General features: G+C 40.8%; 1 protein-coding gene across 3 annotated transcripts; it reads right to left on the bottom strand.

The window, feature by feature from the left end:
• Positions 1–2,748: 2,748 nt before the first annotated feature.
• On the bottom strand, positions 2,749–24,881 carry LOC119730346 (squamous cell carcinoma antigen recognized by T-cells 3-like). Of its 3 annotated transcripts, none has more exons than XM_038203194.1 (23): positions 24,669–24,881; positions 22,191–22,317; positions 20,932–21,036; positions 19,208–19,392; positions 18,753–18,855; positions 18,112–18,236; positions 17,035–17,190; positions 15,971–16,109; positions 14,846–14,953; positions 14,027–14,092; positions 13,832–13,890; positions 12,901–13,010; positions 11,762–11,951; positions 10,145–10,219; positions 9,534–9,602; positions 8,338–8,554; positions 7,121–7,281; positions 6,809–6,892; positions 5,837–5,947; positions 5,136–5,225; positions 4,346–4,429; positions 3,562–3,722; positions 2,749–3,080 (listed from the first exon to the last, which is right to left on the bottom strand). In XM_038203194.1, the coding sequence occupies exons 1-23, from the start codon at positions 24,846–24,848 to the stop codon at positions 2,846–2,848; spliced, it is 2,940 nt and encodes a 979-aa protein (XP_038059122.1). In that variant the 5' UTR covers positions 24,849–24,881; the 3' UTR covers positions 2,749–2,845. The 3 variants fall into 3 exon arrangements, with proteins under 3 accessions (XP_038059122.1, XP_038059123.1, XP_038059125.1); XM_038203195.1 differs by having other exon boundaries at positions 9,534–9,590; XM_038203197.1 differs by having other exon boundaries at positions 9,534–9,587.
• Positions 24,882–25,006: the final 125 nt, after the last annotated feature.

Below are 25,006 nucleotides of genomic sequence, written 5' to 3'. Positions count from 1 at the left end.
TCTGAACAGATTGAGCAATTTCAGTATTTTTTTCATCTAAACGTAGCTGATTAAATTGGCTTTCCATTCTTTATTATTTTTGGTGCTACATATTTTTTTATATATGAAATATATTTTATGGGGTTTGGGTTTCGCTTTTTTTGACTCGACCTGTAGTTGGGTCCATTACAATTCATATCTAAAGTCAAATTACATTTGAAATCCTAAGCGAGGTAATAGATGATTAATTATGAGAGAAATGCCTTTGTAACTGCCCATTTGAATGTCTGTACTGGATGACGTGTCAAATTGATTAATAGGAGGCTTTGTCAGTATAGGCTGGCGCGGACATCAGGAATTCCTGTAATCTCCTTATCTCAGTCCCAGGCCCATTTTCATTTAACTGATTGGTTCTCGAGACCGCAGTACTTGATGGTAACACATAGCAACGGATGGAAACACATTTGCTAATGAAAAGATGTTTTCATCAGTTCGGCTGACCTTAACATAATGCGGCGTTACCCTACCCTTTATGAAATGTGTTTCACTCAGTTTTATTTAAAGATTAAACATCGCCGTCTTCAATTAACTATGGAGTCTTTTTCATACCATCTTGACATTATACCAACACTGGGGTGGCTTATGGAAGTTTGCTTGATAGCTTGCTTGTTCCTCTGTGCTATTGGGCCATCAGCCTCGATCCAAAATTTTGGCAACTGGTATCAAATAAGAGGAATAATCGTCATCGCGATTTTTGGCAAGGTATACACCTCCAGAGTTGGAAAATATTTGATAGCATTGCAGCGGTGGCAGCTTTTTAGGCGTTATCACCCTTTTTTGCAAAATGTCTATCAAAATGCTTGTTACCACTCTAGGGGCGGTATACCTTGCGCATGCGCACTATAATCATTTATGCCCTGATCTGATACTGGCCAAACCCCCATGCTGATGGCCTACATGCATATAGAGCCTTTGCACTGCAGCCATGTTTGAGGTGTGTGCTTTTGTTCCACAGTGATACGCACGAGTTAGACCTCTTGCGCAGTCATTCTGAAGGAATTTACATAACAAAACACACCTCAAAGATGGCTGCTATATGCAATCAGTCTATTTCCGCTCATAAATCACCGTATTCAACTTGTCATTTTTATCACTGAGGGGATTATGTGCCACGATTGGACAGTGATTAAAAAGTGCCATTTCTGCATTGGTCGGTGCATGCATTCTTTCTTTTTTTTGGCTCAGGGTATTGAGAAACATGTTGTATGAAAATTGATCCTGCAATTTATAATTTATAAAACTCTCGCCTATTATTGGCTGAAGCATGCTTATGTTTATTATAGATATTTTGTGGCTCCTTAGTAGTAGAAAAGAAAGGACTTCGAGTCAAATTTTTAATAAAAAAGAAATTTCTTTATTGGGACAGAAACAAATCTCAGCAAAGTTTTTTTCTTGCTAATTGATGTCTGTTAACATATTTTTCACAAAGATGTGAATACGAGAAAAGTTTGCCAACTTGAATGTCATAATGGGTAGGCGTATGGCAGAACCATTACAAGTAATTAAAAAAGGATATGTTTAAAACAGGTCGATTTTTTAACTTCCCAGAAACAGGCCCCAATTTAAGCTGGTTAAGCACTATTTCATGGCGTGGACGTGCCAAGGATTGTGCACGCATGGAGATTTCTATTGTAACGTCACTGATTTAAGCAACTTTTCCCTCCGGGGTTAGGCATGCTTTTGCTGTGCTTACTGCTTACAGTATTTATGAAATAGAAGGAGACTTTGTTAGCACAAAATCAGCTTGTTAGGTAGCGCTATGAAATGGGGCCAAGGTTTAATGCAAAAAAAATTAAGTTGAAAAGGGAATGGCACTCTCCCGTACCTTTTTGCCAAAGGTGCATTTCTTTGGTTTTTTGGTTAAATTTAAATACTGATGCTAAACCAGTGTGGGACTTTCCATTGCCAAAAATTCTGGCTCTTAGTCTTGATTAATACAAAATTTCAGGTCAAACCTGAACAGATCTGAAGTTTATTTTTACAGAAATAAACCTTTCTGATCAGTGGGAACATTCGTCCCAATGATTTAAACCAAATAAAAACAAGTTATATTTCTAAAATATAAACCGTGATGAACCATTTTTGTGACATTTCTTATGAACTCAGGACTAGGTTATGCTGAAGTTAAGTTTGTACACTAAAAAAAAAATGCATAAAAGATTAAAATATTTCACAGGTAAATGTTTGGCAATCTTTGCCATTGCTTTGTAAAAATAAAAAAAGAGAAATAAATACAAGGTTGAGCAACGAATTTGACTGTAGTGAGAGTTGAACCTCTGACTCTGGAACATTTAACAGTACATATTATTTTCAAGTTTGCTTTCATTTGAATTGAAAATTATTATTCTCACACAGAACAAATACCCACTGTTTAGACTTTCGTTTTGCAACAACATCTTTTTTTCTTCACAAGATGCATTATCAAATAAAAAAGAGCTTTTTGAAAATTATAATTACTTTGCAACTCGGAAAAAAAGTTTTCCTTCGCCCCTCCAAGTGTGTTAGCTTCACACATCTGGAGCCATACTGAAAATCTCTAAGATATGAAATGTATACATTGGTCCAATGTAAATTGGCGTGCAAATAAAATATCTATTTAAAGGAAAAGCAATCACAACAGATAGACAAAGAACTGTCTAATTTGTCAATTCTTGTTTTGCTGCATACCTAAAACAGCATGGAAAAGAAAAAACAAGAGCGAACAATATTTTTTGCTTTTTCACCTGGCCTTTTTCACAGATGGCTTTCACTTGTGAACTCTAAATAAAGCTGAAAAAAAAGTCCAGCAATTTGGCAACATGTAAGTTCATTTCTTCAGCAGCATTTTGGCAAAGTCGGCATTGCTCATGCGTCCTGCAGGCTTGGCTTGTGGCTGCCCTTCCGTCACCCCTACTGTCACCCCTTCTGTCACCTGGCTTGTCACCCCTTCTTGTTTACCCACTGTCTTTGGGCCTTGGCTCTTGGGTACCGGTGCCCTCTGTAGAGCTCTCGGTACCAGCGACAGCTGAGTGCGACCTTTCCCTCGGGGACCAACGACGCCCCTAAAAGTGTAAAAATCAAATGTCAACTTCAAATTTCATGTTCAAAGTCCACAGGACCATTTGTAGTTCATTCAAATAATAAAGAGTATTACAAATGTTATTAAGGATTTTTCAAACTGAATCTGTCTCGTCAGTGGATAATTTACCCTTTGAGAAAACAGTGAAATGCTGTACAAAACTGAAGGCCCAACAGTGACACCACAGTCTCAATAAAAACCCTTATGTAAATTACTATGCAAGAGCTTGCCCCGAATCATGTGATTAGCAACAGTGTCTTTGGTGTGGAGAATTCAAAGTGAAAATGTGCCAAGCATTCTGAGCAAGTCAGTGTACCAGATGTTTTTCAAATGTAAATCCCAAAGGGTAAAGGTTACTCGCAAATGGCTTATTGCCCAAGCACTCTATTGGTTAATGAATTCTTCAGGGAATAAACACAATGTAGTACAGGTGTTATGGGATAAGGGAAGATTGTCCGACATACTTTGCTCCGAGTGACTTGGGAGGATACGGACTCTCCTTGACTTCACTCGCCCCCTCCTCTTTCTTTGGTTTCCTCGTCGGTGGGTTGCTAATGGCAACGTTGATGGTGAATCCTTCCATGACGGTCTGGTCTACTCCTACTAGGGCTCGGGCTGCATCAGCCTGTGAAAGGAAAAGAGTGAAGAGGAATTTTCAGTGATGAAATGCAAACAATAAAAATAAAAATTGTTTATTTTTCCAAGACATTTTATACAGATCTATGCTTCTTCTGAACATGCACGCTAAATGCAAAATATAAACATGAACATTTTTGAATGGAGGGTTTCAAACAGAAATCTTGCTTTCTGCCGAGAAAAATGAAGATGCTTTTTCACAGTTTCTCAAAAAGTGTGATATTCACTGAGCTGATTTACGACAGTTTAGTCAGATTGATCATATTGTTGTTTCTTGAATAGGCAAAAACACATTTTTTCTTGCATACAATATCCGTCACCTTTAGGGTAAATTGCATAAAACACTCTCCATGGCTTGTAACTCAAAATGACTTCTGAATCTGGCTAATCCTATTTATAAAATTTGGAACGAGTATTGTTTTGCCATGGGCAAAAGCACCTTCACAATAATTTTATCTTTCTTGGCAAAATAACATATGTTGCTGTCTCCACCAATTGTTCTCAAGCTTGCAAACCATCATGCTTTTAGACCCTGAAACATATGGGTTTTTTTCAACCCTGTCCGAGAGATTGCAATGACTGTATCTACATAAGAGTGTTCATTTTTCTCACCTCTTGTTCGAAGTCGACATATGCCAGGCCTTTGGGCACCCCACTACGATAGGTCACAATTCTGATGTTGGTTACCTTGCCGTACTGTAAAAGGTCAAGCATGGTTGATACAATATCATTTTTAAAAATGCCTTTGAGTCAATCAAAGCAAAGGAACACTCTCCCTCTCTGGATGGCAATTTCAACAAGGCCAGCCCAGCAGTCAAAATAAATCAAGTGACTGTTTTCAACAGTTGAGTGCTCCCTGCCTTCATAAAGTAGGATTGACTGACTGTGATTGTTATGAGACCTGATATAGCTGTGCTTTGACTGTAGGAGATTGGTAAGCCAGCTATGCCTAAAAGTTACCTGCTTTTGTCTGCTGATGGAATTTGACTAGTCATGGTACATATTGAAATATGAGCCGACTGTTGGTAATGGCATGGCAGGGAACAGGATTGAATTTTTCACTGTTGGTGACTGATCATACAAAAGGAGGGTTAATTAACGGTAAGAAAATATCAGCTAAAAAAACTGACAGAAATGAGAAATGACTGGCACGACAAACGTGTTTTGTTTCGCATTATGAACCAGAACATCGCGTCAGTTCACCAAGCATGCAATATAACTAAAGCACTTTTTTCTGCTCAGTAACTTCCTGGGGGAAAAAGAAGGTTATAAATAGGAAAAAGAACTTATACTATGACAAAAAAGTAGAAAAAAATTTACCAAGATAAGAGATATTCCATGTGTAGAATTTGTGATAACAATTGTCATTATTCATGAAAACATAAAACAAGGATAACTTTACCTGACCAAAGAGCTTCTGTAGCTGTTCATCGGTAGCTGAGCGTGGTAATCCAGACACAAAGAGCTTATTCTTCTCCATCTTCATATCATACTTGAAACAGAAATAAGATTTGTTTTTGTGTAGAATTATTTGCTTACACAAGCTGGAATTAAAACAATGCACTATGACAGTCCTTCCAATATAGTTGCTGGTCCGTAGTGGGCATCATTAGGCCTTAGGCTGCCGCCATGTGACTACGGAGCACAGACAGAGTTCGAAAGTGTTGATTTTTGTGGAGAGAGGAAAACCGGACATCCAGGAGCAAAATCCTCATGGCACAGGAGAGAATCAACTAACAACTCAACTCACATATGGTCCGAGTCAGGAATCGAACCCAGACCACATTGGTGAGAGGCAAGCGCTTTATGCACTGGTCACCCATGCATGCCACTTAGAAGTATATAAATATTGACTGCTTCGAGTGATGTGGTAAAACTAGCCTCCCGAGGTGATCCATGGAGCGTTCTGTTTTCCTGAGGAAAAGCCGAGGGAAATGGCATGCTCCATAGATCACCTAGGGAGGTTAGTTTTACTACACCACGAGTTATATAATTTTGCACCAGTGGGATGTCGATTGAAAAAAAAATGAGATTGATAAAAAAATCCTAATTTAGGACATGATTTATACTCATTGATGGAATGCTGATTTGAATTCTACTTACTTGGAATTTCTTCTTAGCCTCTTCGGTACTTCTGTCCACTGATCTATCCACGTACATCGGCCGACCCTCCACAAACTGTCTGTCCATCTCCAAGGCTTTCTCAACAGAACTCTGAGAAAGAGGGAAAAACAGAAAAATATAGCTATTAAAGAAAATACATAACTAAAATACAAAAAATTAAAAATTGAGGGTTTATGAATTATCCATTGGATTTACAGCAAGATCCTAGGGCGGCCTTAAGAGCAAACACGATGGCAAATCTGTGACGTCACAGCAAGTTTTGCTCTGCAAATTTGCAAAAGTAATTTTCGCAGCAAATGTTTCGTGCCTTCAAATTGGTTTCGCATTCACATGAAGTATGAACCTGCCTTTAAAATTTGCAAGCAACACTAAAATTGACATGATGGCATCAGCACTATTTTTCTGTCGTCATCATACCTTTTTTTTCACACAAAAGTTTTACTCGTTAAGTTGAATATTACAAACACTTCGATTTATCCAGAATTATTTCTGCAAACCTAAAGGACACTCCATAAGTTCTCAGAAAGCCGTAATGATACACCCTGATAATGATGATTTCCCTTCTCTTAAACCTAATGTACCTGAATCCATCAAAATCCACACCCCTGTTTCGGGGGATTTCGGTGGATTCAGGATACCTCCATATTGAAAAAGTTGGGTGATTTTGATGGATTCAGGACATGAAGCCAAGTGGTACTGCAGGATTTTGATGGATTCAGGATACCTCCACATTGAGCAGTTGGGGGACTTTGATGGATTCAGGATCTCAACAGATTTACTCCCCCCGGCTACCTGGTGGATTCTGATGGACTCACTGGCCACCAACATTTTGTTGCATGGCAAAATTGATGGATTATGGTGGATTCAGGATACTTTCTATTCAATATATACCAAGGGGTAAGGGTTAAAGCTTGAGTAATCTCTTGTACAAAAAGCACATACAAAACATACCTCTTCCTTGAACTCAACGTAGCAGTAGCCTCGGAACTGGTGACTATAATTCTGTACCATTCTGACCTCTGCGATTTCACCACACTGAAGGAAAACAAACACCACAAACTGATGAAGATTTCACTCACAATAAATACAGAAATAAAAGCAAGAACAAAAGTTGTTCCTGTGAGAAGTGACCCATAGATAATGAGCTTGTTATAGATCAAGAAAACAATCCAGCAGGATACTCGAAAGTTGGATGGAGATGTCCTCCCCAAACCAAGAATATATTTTTTCATTGCTAAAAGTATGATAGGGATTTATACGAACCTCAACGAAGATGTTCCTAATCTTTTTCTCGGTCATCTCGTAGACGAGGTTCTTGACGAATACAGTCAGGTGATCTTTGCTGGAGTTGTGGGGGGAGGGTCTCTCCTTAGGGGGCGGGCCCCATCTCACGCCTGGCTGTGATTGGCTGTAAGGCTCCTCCACTACCCAATCAAAGTACGAAAAAAATTACACCAAATGAAAGAGGGTTCGTCAGAACAGAAGTGCATTATAAACTCTACTCTTTCCTATCACTTTACTGAACAATGATCCCCGTTTGCTACGTCCCAGGTTTGCAGCAAAGTTATTTTTGGAAGTACTTTATGAAATGCTTTATACTTTTTATCGTGTAATGCAAGTTTTAAAAGGTTTCTTTGTATCTTCCAATGTGACTACTAGGCATCCAAAGGTCAATGTGTAAGCTTATTTTTAGAAAAGCATGCACAGTGGGTTAAAATAAAATCATTTGTAACTCAAAATCCTGATCATAACAACTTTTTTTTTCAGGATTAAACTCTCTGCCATAGCTATTTCTTGATTCTTGAGAGGTATTAGAATGCCAGTGCTTCGTGCACAAGTACTCCTTCAACGGCCAGCAAGGAGAGTTGCGGGAGACCTAGACTGGTTCCTGGTCCATCCACTGCGAATTTCGAATGATCCAAAGTTAAACGGGGCGGGGATTAGTCCGGGAGACCATCGCAAGTTAAATTCAAACGTATTCGCGCGCCAAAGACGCTATAGCTTTGTGCACATTCAGGATAAGTCGCGCATACTTCCGGCGCGAACCAGAACAGTGCGCACATGCGGTGTCCTCTCAAAAGTGGTAAAAATGTGCCCTCTGTTGTTGGCGCACGGAGCCCATACCAAGCGCCGCTCACGTTCTACTTTAATGAACATCCAGTTGGCTCAAAAGTTATAATTTTTTTCAATCAGACACACCCATGGTAGCGTAAAATCGCTCTATACCAAACATTGATCCCCGTCTGCTATTTCCCAGGTTCGCAGCACTGCTAATGTTGCTAGCATCATGACTATGGGCGCAATCCCTGGCGACATGGCACATGCAGGTTTATGGCTTATGTCCAGTGCCCCTTGAACAAAGACACTGACAAAATGGGCAACTGCCAACATACAGTGTTCTTTTATTGCAGTCTTTTATTATATTGAAACGCCCAAGCTTATTCGTCAAACACGGCTCCCGATTAGTTTGAACCCTTTACCTTTTGTTTTCTTGGGTGGGGCTGGGCTAGCTTTGGCTTGTTTTGGCGGAGTCGGTCCCTGCTGACCTCCAGGTGACCTTGTTGGGGAGGTCACTGATGTGGGTTGCTGGGGAGGAGGAGGGAGGGGCATCTTGAAGACATCTGCTCCATCCTGGGATTTGGGGGAGTCGCCGGCGGCGAGGAATGTGACAGCTTTCTTGGGTCTGTCATCTGGATGCTAGACACACATATTGTACAGTAGTAAAAGTATTTCTTGGTTTGTTAATTGACCGTAAGCTCTGAACATAAGACTTGGTACGTTTGGCAAACATTTGGGTAAATCTAAGAAATTCCATATAATCAACACACACCCAAAATGAGGCATGTCCCCCAAAACCTTGTTTTGAGTAATCGACGCCTGAAGTCGGATATACTAAAAAAAAAATTGTTATGAAAAAAATACTCCCAAAAGTGGAAAAACTGAGGAACACTTGTCACTGCCGTTGGCGGCGCAATGCATATGAAATGAGGACGGCAAAGTTCCTGCGACATATCTTGGAATAAATTACGCTACAAAAATAACTTTGCTGTCATTTGATAGCCAATGACGATTTGTGCTTTAACATGATGTATATAACTTGAAAAAGTCAAAGTGGGAACTATGCCTAAAGCTATGATACGGCAGGTCACAAATAAGTTTTAGATCTAATTCTTTCCAATGGGATCCCTTTGATTGCAAGTCAGATAATATCCAAACCAATTTTTAACATTTTCTAAAAATTCCAACAGGCAAATTCTACAATGACATAAATATGACATAAATATCATTTGCGTTCTGTGCATTTTTTGGTCGATTGAAACAACAAAATTGCTCAATATCTTAAGTAGTGTGCATAGCAGCTAACCTGTTGAAATTTCAGCTCAGTGGATACTATACATTTTGAGAAAACAGAGACACCCAATGCACAATTCTATTTTGTTTTGTAAAGTCTCTGTTTCATGTGACAACCATGATATGATTTGGCTACCCGTGAATTTGTCTACAGTAATGCTTTGAAGTACAATGTGACTATCCTTTGCCAAAAAAAAAAAACCTTTTAATTGCAATAGTTAGATAAAAGTGTGTATCAATTGTTTATAGTATAAAATACCCAATGTCTCAAAAATGTCCATGAAATAAAAAGTATCAAAAATGTACGACAATCATGAATACTTACTTTTCTCTTGACTGCTTTGGAATTTCTGTCTTCCCTTCTGTCATCTGGTACTCTTTGCTGAAAAGAAATTTGAAAAAAATCTGGAAATAATCTCATATTAAATACACAACGGGCACAAACCAACAATTGATGAGTATACTCCACAAACAAATATTTTATGCTAGTAATAGTTAAGACTTTTACTTGTAACGTCAGCAACAATACTTAGTTTTAACGAAAGCAGGCAATGTCAATTCATATCAAGGGGACTGATTAGTTTTCAAGTGTTATTTTTTTCTTTCGGATAAGAAAAAATGCTATAATCAATGAAACAAGATTTTTAAGGTGTGTTTTTGAACAATGAAATTGTCCTATTAACCCTAACAGAACTCAACCCATCAAACCCCAACGGCATGTTTTGTTGGAATCTGTCAGGATGGGTACAGTACCCCTAAACTGACAGTCTTTTACATTGGGTTGGCACACCTCCAGAATCAAAGTCAGAAATATGTGTGTACAGTTTCCCATGTGGTGTTGGAATTTGCCAGGATGGGTATGGTTCCTAGTAAATCATGCCAGGGAGTTAGGGTTAAAGCATACACTTCATATTTTCATGCTATTCTGCAACTAACCTTTCCTTTTAACTTGGCTGCTGCTGGCTTTCTGTTTGCTTCTTTGACGGCGTTCTGTTCATCTTTGGTTGCTTGCTTTTTAGAGCAAATAAAAGAGTAAAAGTTTGAACGTTATTTTTTTCTCTTGGGTATGGATAATTATGCACTTCTATCATCATGCATCAGAAAAAAATTCAAATCCTGGCAGAATATTTCTGAAAAAAAATCTTTAAATGAGGTTTCTGCTAGAGTTCTTTACGGGTTCATAGGGGAGAGTGGCCTGGTGGTAAGGGTTCGTGACTCATGATCAGAGGGTCAGGGGTTCAAATCCAGCTGCTGGCCATATGCTGTGTCCTTGGGCAAGCCACTTCATCCCCACTTGCCTCTCTCCACCCAGGAGTATAAATGGGTACCGGTATTAGGGACCGTGACCATTCAGCCCTGGTGTGAAAAGGGCCCCCCGGTACCTCGTCCGGTTCAAAGCCAGTCCGGTCTTCAGCACAGTCTCGTCCGGTAAATGGTCCTGTCTGACCAGAAGTTTTGAAGTCAGTCAGGCGCATCAATTTATTGCCCTACAGAGAACGTCCAGAGCAGAACAATAGCAGACTTACCGGATTAAAGATAAAATCCTTCCATAACGCCTTGGTATTTACGGTCCCATTGTGCGCGAAACCGCATGGCAGGGGTTTTGATCTGTGCCGACGAAAGTGTTCTATTGTTTCGCACTGAGAGATGAAAACCACAAGCGGGTTTCTTCTGGCATATATTACATGTGTCAATACTTGCAAACAATAGACCCCAGGATAGAGGAGTTCCTGATTAGCAACCGGACCAGCTCCTGGGCCGGTAGCTGGGACGGTACGAGAGGACTTCTTGGGAGGGGACGAGCTTACTGGGGGACCCTTTTCATACCGGGGCTGAATGGTCACGGGCCCTTAGCTGGGGAGTAACATGTGATGCACTGGCATCCTATCCCATCCAGATGCCAAGGAAACCAGAGATTAACGTCGGCCTGATGGACCATATTGGCTCGTGACCTACTTTACTTATGGGCATGACAATATAGCAATGGCAGTCATCGGCAATCCATCACAATTCTGATCCTATGAAAGATTTGAAGTCAAGTCCATCATAAATCAAGTAATTCAAACCAAAAGTCCATTTGTCACAGTTCATTTGAATGACTTGCAGCTTGACTAGGGACCGGATGACTTGTGACTGAGCAATGACCAACTTGTGTGACCAACTTCACTACAAGGCTATTAACCCTAACGTACCTGAATCCATCAAAATCCATACACCTGTTTTTGGAGGATTTCATCGGATTCAGGATGAGTCCATATTGAAAAAGTTGGGAGATTTTGATGGATTCAGGACAGTAAGCCGAGTAGTACTGCAGGACTTTGATGGATTCAGGATCTCAATAGTTTCAACTCCTTGGCTATATGTTTGGTGAGTATGAGGTATATGTACTACACTACTGGAGCCTGATGCCTCATTGATGGATTCTGATGGACTCAGGACACCAACATTTTTTTGTATGACAAAATTAGTGGATTTTTGGTAGATTCAGGATACTTTCTATTAAAAGTGCTCAAGGGGTTAGGGAATAATAGATTGACATTTTTGACTCCTGACCTTTGCCCTCATCGCGTTGACCCTGACCATCTGCGTCTCCACCCTCTTGAGGGCGCCCTCCCAAGTCTCAAACGTGCCTTCCTCCCGCTCAAAGTTGATCAGCGCCTCAAACAGGCATTCTGGGTAATCGCTGACCGCGGTGATGGCACGGTGGAGGATTTTCCGACAGTGTTTGGGATCTCCATAGGATCTAAAAAGACATCAAAAAACAGAGTCCAATTCTGAGTCACTGTTGAACAGTGGAAAACTCCCTTCTCTGAAGTGCCACTGAAGCAGGCTTGACTCAATTCAGCAATTTTCTCTGTTTCTTCCAGGTTAAAAAAGATTTTGCAAGGTAAGGGCCAATTTTCACAGATGCACGGTCATCCACAATTATCAACATTTTCAAAAGCGTAAACAAAACTTCTTTTTGGCAGATCCCCTCCCCTCTCTGAAGGAGAGTACTAAATGCTAATTTTCAAAGATATCCTGGAACAAACACTTTATTCGTATCGTCACGATTAGTTACGGAATAATGGCATCTTGAAGATAGGCTAGGCACACGAGGCGCTTGCTGTATGCAATTCATTGCTACAAAAGTGGCGGCTAAAAAGGACCGCATTGCGTACGTTTGTCAACGGTGCGTAAAAGCAGACAGCTGAACGACAAATATGGCTTCGCCCGTGCATCAACAGCTGGTCCGGGACTCCGGAGTTCGCCAAGTTAAGGTATCGCAGGTTTTTTTTATGACAGATCTTCTGAAATCCCACTACCAAAAATACTGCACTGAAAATATCGATTGATATTTTACAAAATTTCAAAATCGTACATGGGTCGTTAACCCCTTCCCCCAGCGTACATTTTGTATGCTTTTAAAAATGTTAATAACTATGGATGACCCCTTATAGCACATGGGCGGAAAATGCAGATATGTGCAAATTAATGCAAGCTTTACAGCAAGACGATCATCATATCAAGCTCAAAAGCCCTGATTGTCAGGAAGGCATATTTATCACTCTACTATGTGAAATGTACACGCACAGTGTAAACTGGCCAACTGAAACCAGCAGGTTCCAATTTTTGCCCACTGTGGAATCTTGTTACAGCATTCGGAGTTAATGGGCAAAGCAAAATGATACAAAGAGTATAAAGATTCTTACCGTTCAAGGTTGAAGTATTCCAGCCACATCTGGGCTTGGTTGCCATGGCCTAGAGCCATGATCTCATTCCACTGTGTCCTGGCTGCTTCCATGTTGCTACAATGCTTGGCCTGCTCCACACACAAAAAGACACAGCAGGAGCATGTGAGAAAATGCACAAGATCTTGAATTACAGGCATATAGGATCATGCAATTTGTTCGTTTCCAATAATAACACCACTCAAAATCCAAGGAAGAATGTTCAAAACCTTTTGAAGTTTCAGCTCAGTGGATATTACACCTATGAAGGAAAGTGAAAAACCATGCACCACCTTTTGTTTAGAAAACATGATTTTGTTTATATAAGTCTTTATTTCCAAAAATTAGTCAATTGACTGATCGTTGGAAATTACCTACATTTCTTCTATAAAATGACAGCAAGCCAGACGGAATAATTTCACGGGATGTTTAGGACCAGTACAACCTTTAACCCTAATCCCCTAAGGGCTTTTTGGGGCCAAGTACCAAATACCCCAGAATACTACATGTGTTGTGCACACTTGTATGGAAAGAAATGCATACAACAGGTTACTACTCAGTAGTGCTTTGTACCTTTAGGTGGGGTTAGGGTTAATCCAAGTAAGCATTTTGATAATAATTTGGTAGACTACTTTTTGGACAAATGCACCTGATCCTACATGTCTCTAAATCAAACCATATGAATAGAGTTTATTCTGGCAATCTTAAATCTAGGCACTATCCGGTTCGTTAGTGACTTTGTCACACACGCGCTTGCACCACTGATTACTAGCGCCCATTGGATAAACACTCAAGTTGCGTTAACTTCCGGTTCCATTCGTGCTATGCTACACAGTGTGAAGTATGCATGGTTAAGTTGAGATAACATCATACTAACAAACTGGATTAATATCAACAGATCCAGTCACTGTACCTCCATTCTTGCTGAGTACTGTTGAAGGCTACAGGTTGGGTCCCCATCCGTACTGAAATCTGTCCACAAAAAAAAGACACGTAGATCAACAACTACCTGTTAGGTTGCATCTGTTCATGGTTCCAATATAATACATGTGGCTATGGTTGGTCATAGCAGTACACATATGGCAAAACCATAGCTCTATGAACTTACAGGTTGCTAAATGTTCCCCTGCTCTATCCAGCGTTGTCCTCAGCTGTGATAACTCCTCTTCATGCTCTGAAAAACCACATGTTCCAGGAAGAACAATTAATCTGTCTGGTGACATGCAAGATGGCAGTGTTACACCCCAGCTATAGCAATGGTCCCTACTATAGTTGGGGTCCTTGTTATTTTATTTAACTAAAGTAAGGAGTTACCCAACAATAGTTTAGTAATTCGTAACTTCTGTACTTGGGATCGTCTCACTGATCTCTATATAAAGACTGGATAGTGGATGCCCATACACCATTCACATAGTTGAATTTGCATTTTGACCAGTTCACCCCAGATCTTTCAAAAATGGCCGCTGATATACGAACGTTCTATGCGTACATACAGCACCCCTGTGTCAAAATTTGACGCGTGTTTTGGTCACGTACACATACTATGATGATCTAAAAAGGACAAAATTCCGTTGTGATTATTTTTCCAAACATCGCGAAAAAGTGAACTGCGGTTTTCAAAAAGTAAACCACGACGTTTGAAAAATTGTGAACCATGGTCAGTGGTGGTGGACAAATGGTAAATCAGGTGAGCCACAATGTTACAAAAGTAAAAAATAACTGTCTATAAAGACAGCAACTTGTCCTTTATAGATCACCAGCCGGTCTCTCCAATATGGCTTCCAATGGCTTCTAATGGCTTTCTTCTGTGGCTTTCTGTACACTGTCCAGTCTTAATATAGAGATCAGTGATCATCCCAAGGTCTATTGATCATCATTTTATATCAGTACCTGGGCTCCTGTTCATTGACATTCTATGTTTGCATACCTGAGCTCCAGTCTATTCTCCTCCTCAGGTAGTCAATGTGTGTTTGCCACAGCTGAAGGTATTCTGTGGCTGACGAGAATCCGGCACTGAGTGCCTTCTCAAATGTTTCTGAGTAAAACAAAACAAGAGAAGGCCAAAGCCTAGTAACACTGGTCAAAGAACGCACAAAATTCTCAATTGACTCAGAATGGCTATTCACTGGAGGTCTTTTCATGCATCTGGTCTTCACGATGGACTGGATTTAACAAAAGTGCTCAAAATCTAAAGAATGGTGCTGAACAACTAACCTGATGAAGTTTCAGCTCAGCTTCAGCTGTATATTTCGAGAAAAACAACATTCTAGGATCTTGATTTCAAATCAAAAGTTGCTGAATCATGTTTTGAATTGGGCCTGAATTCAGCATCCGAGACACGTTCTCACTGAGCCGATTGCAGCTATGCGATGTCGCCGAACTGATCCGACGAATAATAGCAACAGCACGCACGTGTGCATCGTGTCAACGCTTGCGCGTGCTTCGCCGAATAAAAAAAGTAACTACTAAGGGAACTTTCCGATGGTGCTTCTTAAGACGCACCGTTGGAAAGGTCTTCTTTGGTTGATTACTTCAAAATGACAGCTTGCCAGAGAGAATAATTTCACAGGGAGTTTAGTCCCCTTACTATCTTTCAACCAAGTCTGTTTCAATAATAATGCCGCCAGTTACTTTTTGGATAGCCGCAAATGATGGACTCTGGTTTTAACTGGCTTAATGGGGTAACCCTACATGATAGCACTGCCAGGCTTACAAGTGACAGTGAGTCAGTAAGTTTGGTGAAAAGAGGACACTATGCTGGCATCTCCGGGACTAGAAGGAGAAATGTTACTTTCAAGATAAAATGGAAAGCTTAGCTAGGTAGCTAGGTTCGATTCCTGCCCTGGTCCACATGTGGATTGGGTTTTTTCAGTCCCTACCTGATTCCTTGGCTTTCCCCAAAAATATTCTGGGGTTTTCCTCCTAAAACTATACTGTCTTCGTTGTCTACTTTCTACATGTTTCTTCAGGCTTGTGAGCTATGAGGAATCCTTGGTATCATAGACAGACAGACTGACAGACAGACTGACAGACAGACCATCATTTCCCTTACCAGTGATAGTACTGTGTGGTTGCTGGTATCTCTCCAGGTCCACTAGATAACCTACCCAGAGCTCCGAGGACCAAGGACAGTTCCTGACTGCCCTGGCATACACGGGCAGAACAACACTCTTAATCTGCAGCTTGGCATCCTGAACAGAACAAAGGGAATCGAGAGGACAAGTCTGTCAATTTGGCCGTACATGTCAAACACTCTAACCCTAACCCTCATCAATCCTCCAAAATTCTCCAGCAGGCATGCAACTGGGAATTCAGAAATAAAATGAGGAAATTCCAAACCATACAAGACTTTGTACAGTGTTTTTCAATTTGTAATGGCCTTCATGAGAAGTACAAAACGAGAAAATCAGCGGATCCGAGGACAAGTTGCATGCCTGCTCCAGGCGGTTTTGAAGGATTTTGGAGGATTGAGGCTAAATGGCAAAAAAAGTGTCAGTTGACTTTGGAGGATGCATAGTGTCGAGTTCGTAGGCTGTACCAGCATTGTTTATGTTCAGCCATTCATAAGTGAGCCCTGCATTATGCTCGATATCATCCGCACTGCTTCTGAATGTCATCGGCACTGCCTCAACCCATTAACAGTAATTGTTGGAGGATTTTGAAGGATTGAGGCAATGGTTACCCCGTCATGGAACAAATTGAAGAAATAGCGGATGGTTTTGGAGGATTGAGGCTGAATCAATTTTTTGCATGGTGGCAATTGGAGGATTTTGGACGATCGAGGATGGTTCCTAGCCAAAAGGACCTAGGGGGTTAGGGTTAATGAGCTGCTTTTGTAAAAGTGAATGCGATACATTACTAAAATATGTGACATCTAATGAGCAGAAAACAATTACAGACCAAACCAAGGTACCACCACCTAAGCAACCTTGTACAGCATGGGGTCAGACAAACGCAGATACTTGGATTTTACAAAATAACCCAGGACTATTATTTCAGCTCCTTAAATATGCTCATGTGCTGGACGATCAACACAATCAACGATGGATTGGAACTTAGTACTGGCAATCTCTGGGTCTGCATTTCTCGTTTAAATGCGCTAATCATACAACTTACCAGGTACTTCGTGTAGTCCTTCCACAGCTCAATCTGCAGGCAGTTATCTGTCAACGCACGCTCGTACAGACACTGGATGCGTGCTGGGTTGCCCTCCGACTTCTCATACTCCAAGTAAGCTCGGTAGACTTCGTGATTTGGAGGCTCTGCTTTCAACTTAAAAAGAAAATATCCGAGAACAGAAGCAGACTTTAGATGCTTCGTTCCAGTCCCTGAAAGTCCCTGCAAGTCCATCACAAGTCATCCAGTCTCAAGTCAAGTCACTAGCTTTTCAAATGAACTGTTACAAAAGCATTCCTTTGTCATTGTTCATCCTGTTACTTGGGACTGGTTTTATGAAAGGACTTATTTTGTGATGGACCCAAAAACCCAACGGTTCATTCAAATACAGACTGGATATTAATTTTGTTTCGTTTTTGTACTACGTGTGATACGTATGCAAACCAGTACATACATGTACAGGGTTCCTTATGGGGTAGAAAACACAATAGAACAATAGACCCACAAGGAAGCCTTTGGAATTCAATCTACCCCATAAGGGAAACGCTATGGAGTTTGAGATTTCAATAGGAACAAAGGAGAACAAATAAGGGAATAAATGTGTGTTTCGGAGGTATTATAACACTCTGTTTAAAACCGGTGTGAGTCTGGATCCGGTAATTATCACCCATCCAGACTTACACCACCTCCATGGTCGCGCATACTGCGCGATGTCGCGCAAAACGCAGCTGGGCTGGTGTAGTGTGAATATCGGACTATGAAATAATGATTCACTGGTAGTATTGCATATGCATACGTGGGGAATTTGAACGTTCAACCAATGAAATGTAAAAGGCACCGGATTTCATGGGAGTCCAAATCTCATGTGACACTGGGAAAGTGTTTAAGACCAGCTAGCCATGTCTTTATCATCCGTTTAAGACCGGCCACGTGACGGGTTCTCGACCAATAGGAATGCGTAAAGGGTCTTAGGTATTTATGAATCTGAATTTAAATCCCACCACTATCTAAGCCCCCAGTCGCTGACTGGCCAAAATGTACACTCAAAGAGCATGGTTATTACATAAATGAACTTACCAGCTGTTGTTCATGGGGGTGACAATTCTTGAGCTTGGCTACAGCTTTCGCGTACCTCTGCTTGACATTCTGAGAGACAGGTTCACTGAGCCAGCTCACATACTCCTGGTAGGTTTCTTCCATGTCTAAACGTAAAGGCAAAAAGGAAACTTGTAAATTGAACTTGGCAGCCTTGGAAGACAACCCAAGAAAATTGCTAAATGTACAAAATCTCTGTATTAATTTTCAAAGTACACAAACAACAATACTTACAATCTACCACTAGTTACCCTATGGATCAAAATCTATCAGGGTACAATTTTGAACAGGTCTGTAATAAAGCTGGCATCATGTTGGTACAATTGACAGGTTAAATTGGATGCTGTAAAAGCTGTGCCAATATTAATGGTCAACAAATTATTTATCACACCAATGAAACAAGCTTTGGCAGATATACGGAGAAATCCTGAGGGATTTGTGGTAGTTGGTGACCAGCCTGAACAAAAGCTACCAAGAGAGGTTGGGGTGAGTATTTTTTAAATTATTTGTGAAAGTGCAGGAGGGCGAGGTAGTCTGTGACTAGACTAATCAGCGTTCGGTTCAAGACGTTCACGTTAAAAGTGACATGGACAGGTGAGCCTTACAAAGTCACTCCACCTTACCCATGAGTGGTACCGACAGCTGTCTCCTGAAGATAGCCGATACCCTCTCCAGCTGATCTGTAATTTTCTTGTCCTCCGAGGACACTGTAGCTCCTTGCTGCATCTGTTATTAAGAACAACTCATGTATAAACATATCTTTTGTTTTTCTCATTTTATTTTTTTTCACTGTCTTTAATTTAAAGGAAGGGTAGATCATTTGTCACTTGTGGATTTGTTTTGTTTGAAGCAACAAAAGTGCTCAAAATCTAAAGAGGGGTGCTTAACAACTAACCTGATGAAGTTTTAGCTCAGTGAATGCTGTATATACCGAGAAAACAATATTCTAGGATCTCGAGTTCAATTCAAAAGTTGACGAGTTATGTTTTGAAATGTGCAAACATTCCCTAGTGCTTTAAAAAGATATAGAATAGAATGACAAAAAAAGTGTGGGGTTGAAATACTCCAAGGGTCCTACCTGCATGCTCCGGAGCAAAGCGTTCTCAAACTCCCGATACACTTCCCATACTTCGTTACCCCTGGCAACGTGTAAACCAACAGCAGTGATGGCTTGCTCAAAGACCTGGCGAGCCTTCTCGGTGCCTTCCGCTGTGCCGATACCGCCGATACTGAACTGACAATACTCAAGCCACACATCTGGAGCTGTTGCAAAAAAACGCAAAAGATCAAAGAGATTTTCATCAGAAAACATAAACTGCCTGGTAGAATGGCACTACCCCAATAGATCCGTGCAAGTTGACCTCAAAACTGCAAGATTTTACGAAAACACGGTAGATCCAAGCAGCGCGTACAGCGCTCACACTGACTGATTGTATAGCTTGTATAGTGCACTGCACAGTAGGTTGCAGGCAAGCCTTCAAACTTCCATTGTAGGCAAGCCTTCAAACTTCCGTTGTAGGCAAGCCTTCAAACTTCCGTTGTAGGGAAGCCTTCAAACTTCCGTTGTAGGCAAGCCTTCAAACTTCCGTTGTAGGCAAGCCTTCAAACTTCCGTTGTAGGCAAGCCTTCAAACTTCCGTTGTAGGGAAGCCTTCAAACTTCCGTTGTAGGCAAGCCTTCAAACTTCCGTTGAAGCGATTATGCAGATAACAATAAGCCATTTGCGAGTAACCTTTACCCTTTGGGATTTACATTTGAAAACAAAACATCTGGTACACTGACTTGCTCAGAATGCTTGGCACATTTTAACTTTGAATTCTCCAGACCAAAGACACTGTTGCTGATCACATGATTCGGGGCAAGCTCTTGCATAGTTACTTAAGAGACGCTCAGCACCAATACATTGTTCACCATGGGTGAGAATGGCACAAAGACACCAGACCATGCCGGAGCTGGGGATTGCAAGCACGATGCTTGCCCCGAATCATGTGATATAGAAACAGTCTCTTTTGTCAAGAGAATGCAAACTCAAAATGTGCAAAGCATTGGATTAAGTCAGTGTTCCGGATTTTATTAAGGGAATAAATGTGTGCTCTGGAGGTTTTTATCACTCTGTTTAAGACCGCTTAGAGTCTGGGTGCTGATAATTACCCGAGCCGGTAAAAAAACCCCAAATAATTCGTTCAAAAAATCCTGATTTTGTTCAACAAGTTCACTTCATGCTTTTTGAAACATCCCTCTAGCAAAATAATGGAGTGTTCAGCTGGCGAGTAAGATGTAAACAACCCTTTTATGGAGATTGACGCGCGCGTAACATGTTCTGCGCGATGTCACGCAGAACGCACCTGGGGCGTTGCGTTTTGAATTTAGAACTATGAAATTCTGACTCGCTGGTAGTGTTGCGCATGCCTACGTGAGGATTGTGAACGTTCAACCAATAAAACGGTAAGAGGCACTGGATTTTTAGGAGTCCACATTTTATTGCGACACTGGAAAAGTGTTTAAGACCAGCTAGCCGTGTCTTTATCATCCGTTTAAGACCGGCCACGTAACGGGCTCTCGACCAATAGGAATAGCTAAACTGTCTGAGGTATTTATGAATTAAATTTAACTGGCATATGGCTTATTGGGTAAATTTAAATGTTGGGGTCTGTGACTAGGCTAATCAGTGTTTGGTACCTACATGTGGACTTTCACATAAAAAAACGAATGTGGACTGGCGAGACTTGCATAAGCAAATGCTGTCTCCAATTTTCAATGATTTCGACAAAAATGCAGAAAGGTCTCATACTCTTGCACTTACACACATAATCCTGGACAGCCTTCTCAAAGAGTTCAAGGACCTTTTCTCTATCATCCGGAGTAGCAACCAGGCTGATTTCATCTTTAATCCAATCCAGCCACAGCTCTATAAAAGGAGGTGAATAAAATAAATGATAATCATATTTGCAAATATCCACAACATATGCGACCTGTCCCCACAAAACAAGCTTTAGGTTGGAAATTACCATTGTGCAGTACAGTGGGGAAAAGCCAAAATATGAAGGGGCGGTTAACGTTTTTGTTTTCAGGTGAGCCTGTCCGATTCAACCATTTCCCATTTTGTTTTTGTTCCATCATACATCTTAAAAACCTATTTCCATCCCTTTTAATTAGTTAAGGGATCATTCATGATATGTGTAATATAACAGCAGGATTTTTAAATGCCATTTTCTCAAATATTAGTTTTAAATCTTCAAATCAACTGGTGGTCTATATTTATTGAATGTAGCACCCCAAATTGTTAGATACTATTAGAAAGCTGTTGTTCTGCAGAATTCAGATAAAAACCATCTCAAATTTCAAGAAGTTCATTTCCTGGTGCCAGGTCAGACGCATATAATGCTCACAATGGAGTGTGCTTATACAATACTGAAACCAGGAAATGCCTCAAAAATCAAACATTGAACTTTTGAAGATTTACGTTGGAAAAAAAGAAGAAATTTTGAACTAAGGCCAAATAAAAAAAACAAACATGTTAAGCGTCCCCACCCTCTTCCTTTTTGGAGGCCGCCTCTTTTCTTTTTTTTTTGAAAAAAAAAAAAAAAAAAAAAAATGATAAATTTTAAACAGTGACATCATTTTGGCCTCTTTGTCTGTTGCATCTAGCCCATATAAAGCTAGTATATCATTTCCTGAGTCCAAGTGGCGGCAATTTTTAAAAAAAAGCTGGTGGCCATCTTGAAAAATGGCCAGGCCGGTCGTTTTTGAAAAATGAAAAAAAAAGGGCCTCCTCCTTCCTTTTTTTTCTCAAAAGGCAGGACGATAAACACATTTTTTTTATATTTGGCCTAAACTGACATGCCAAATTTCTACTATGGACTGGTTTGAAAGCCTGAGGTAGGATAGCCAAAGTTTTTTTTTTTTTAATTGGCAAGCCAAAACCAAGAGATTTTAGAATGGAAAAAAGAATCAACAAGTTGGATGGAAGAGCACACCAAAAAACATTTTCTCCGCTTGGACATAAATTGACCAATTAAATTACAGACAACTTTTACACATTCATGACATTGCTCAACATACCTGCAGTTAAAGGGAACAAGTCACTCATACGCTGGTTGGCCTGGCGTAGTCTGTCCAACTCCCCGACCTTCCGCAGCAGTTTGATCAGTTCAATGTGACAATTGTACTCATATGGGTTGGACGAGATCTACAAACCAAAGAGAAGGATAAAACAATTAGAAAGTAAATATCAGTCTACAAGTATATCTCAAATTCAGGGAACATACATTTTCAAGCAATTTAGCACACATCTCTGTGTGGCTCTAAATACAGAAGAAGCCCAGTTTGAGGCATAAAAAAATTGTGGAAAAAAATGTTGCAACATAATGCCACTTTTTCTTCATCTCAATGAAGGTCATTCATTGCAAAATTGATGATAAGACACGAATCTGGGACTGAAAAACATTTCCAATTTTGTTAGGAAATACATGTACACTCTCCATCGACTTTGTACACAATCGCAGAAGTGGTGTCAGGTTGCAACATTTTTTCCCTAAAATCAGTCATACATGACGCGGGGGTGCAAGAATTAAAAAAGGAACTCAAAATCTGTCTTTCTTAATTTTTTATTTATCTATTTATTTATTTATTTTTGTTTTGTTTTATCTGAGGTCATCTAGTGTTTACTACTTAAGTAAAAGAAAGCCGGTGCAGCCAATATGATTAAACCCACTCAGAGAGCGCCTACGTGAAAATAACGTTTAAAAACTACTGAAAACAAAAAATTTGGCATCGGCCCACTGTCAAACCTAGTCTATGTAATAGACCAGGGCTAATACCGTTGTCTATGAAATGACACATTAACACGAGTCGGAAATTTAACGTGTTCACGATCGCGAGGGGAGCTGTTTTTAAATTTGACAAAAAAAGGATGAAAAGATCCGTCAGTAAACAGTCCACCAAAACTGACAACTTGTAACGACACAGCGCAGCGTATTCAGTGCGCCAAAATGATGTACATATGCGCTGTTGCGCGATGCAAAGCATACAATCCCCCTCCATCCCAAATGGTCGAGCAAAATGTTGAGTTGACCTGCTGAGGTCACGCGAAGATCAGCGCACGCGCAACGTACGTAAACACACACTTGAACATATTAACCGTGCATTCGTCAGATGGGAGACGCGAGGCTGGTGAGTAACAACTCAGATTTTCCACCCCAAAAAATTGTCCCATGATCCAAATGTCAATCGTTCTAAAACATTTCAGAGTTATACTTATAGATCAACCAGCTCAACTTTTTTGGTGGATTTGTGTTTCAGAAAGTGGAATTTCAGACAAAGGTATTTTGTCTATCAAATTCAAAGGGCATTTCCAAAAGCCATAGAGTGCTGACCCCCGAAAAAGAGCATTCCAGAAGGCTGACGGAGAGAAGCCTTCTGATTCCAGAAGTAGCTTGGACCCTACTGACTATCGCGAGACCATGTCCGAATGTAGTCCGAGTAACTTGGACCCAACTTATCGCCTTTTTTAACATTTGGACATGGTCTGGCGATAGTAAGGTCCAAGCTAATAGTGCAAGCTGGACAACATCATCCTGTCACTGTCCCAAAAAACAACATTTTCCAACAAAAAACATCAGATTTCACCCTCAAAACGGCCTCCAAATTACTAGATATGCCACCTGAGGTACAAGTAGACATCGATGATTAAGATGGTTGTACTGAAGTTTACTTACGATCCGGAAGAAAAGTGAAATTTCCCGTTCATTTCTGAGAGTTCCCCTCGCGATCTTGAACACGTTAAATTTCCGACTCGTGTTAATGTTTGAACGACGCGATTTCTTCTACATGCCCAGCGTACATTCGATGGTCCCCGTATCCCGAGTGCGATTCCGTTACCGAGCGCGCGCGATGCATCGATTAAGATAATGAGTAGACTGGATCACGTTTGTAAACACATGTGCATTTCGAACGATAATAGGGAGTCAGGAACTAGCGCAGCTTTTATGGCGGATACCAGTTCAAGCTGGTTCCCGATTCCCTTTTACAGTTCGAAATGCACATGTGTTTACAAACGTGATTCATTATCATAATCGATGCATCGCGCGCGCTTGGTAACGGAATCGCACTCGGGATACGGGGACCATCACATGTACGCTGGGCATGTAGAAGAAATCGCGTCGTTCAAACATTAACACGAGTCAGAAATTTAACGTGTTCAAGATCGCGAGGGGAGCTCTCAGAAATGAACGGGAAATTTCACTTTTCTTCCGGATCGTAAGTCCAAATGTTAAAAAAGGCGATAAGTTGGGTCCAAGTTCCTCGGACTAGTCCGAATGTTGGGTCCAAGTTACTCGGACTAGGCTATTGCCATGTTTGCTTTTCAAATGACTTGGAAATATGGCCAATTGAAAACAAGTGCTGCTTTTAGTATCGGTTTACACCCCGGCCACACGTGGGTTTGTTTATCCAATTTCTCTCCCACAATTCATTGCGCGCTCGAGACTTCGATTTGGCTTATTCGCCTGAGCTGCGCTGCAGAAAATGTTGGGCTTTAACCTGAGATTCCAGCTCTTCAATAGCGGAATCTTCCAAATCGTCATCATCACTAGACGACGATTCTTCTCCCTCTCCCTCCTCCATTTCCTCCTCTTCGTCTTCGCCCCCATTTTCAGGTTTCTCTGACGTTTCTTCTTGTTGAGACGTCGACAAAACGTGTTTATCGATGGTGTCCGCCATCTTGACTCTTGGGAACAAAATACAGGAATCGCTCTACGTTGGTGTGTACAGTAAAACTCGGATGGCTAGGCAGAGTGTCCACTCGTAATACTGTTTGATCCCTGTTTATTTCAGTTTGACGTGACTGTCACCAATTTGTCAAAAGAGGGCGTGCTTTA

Source organism: Patiria miniata, unplaced genomic scaffold, assembly GCF_015706575.1.
Source record: "Patiria miniata isolate m_02_andy unplaced genomic scaffold, ASM1570657v1 HiC_scaffold_22, whole genome shotgun sequence".
NCBI lineage: Eukaryota > Metazoa > Echinodermata > Asteroidea > Valvatida > Asterinidae > Patiria > Patiria miniata.
Note: the sequence above shows the minus strand (reverse complement) of the source record. Positions and strands in the feature narration are given on the sequence as shown.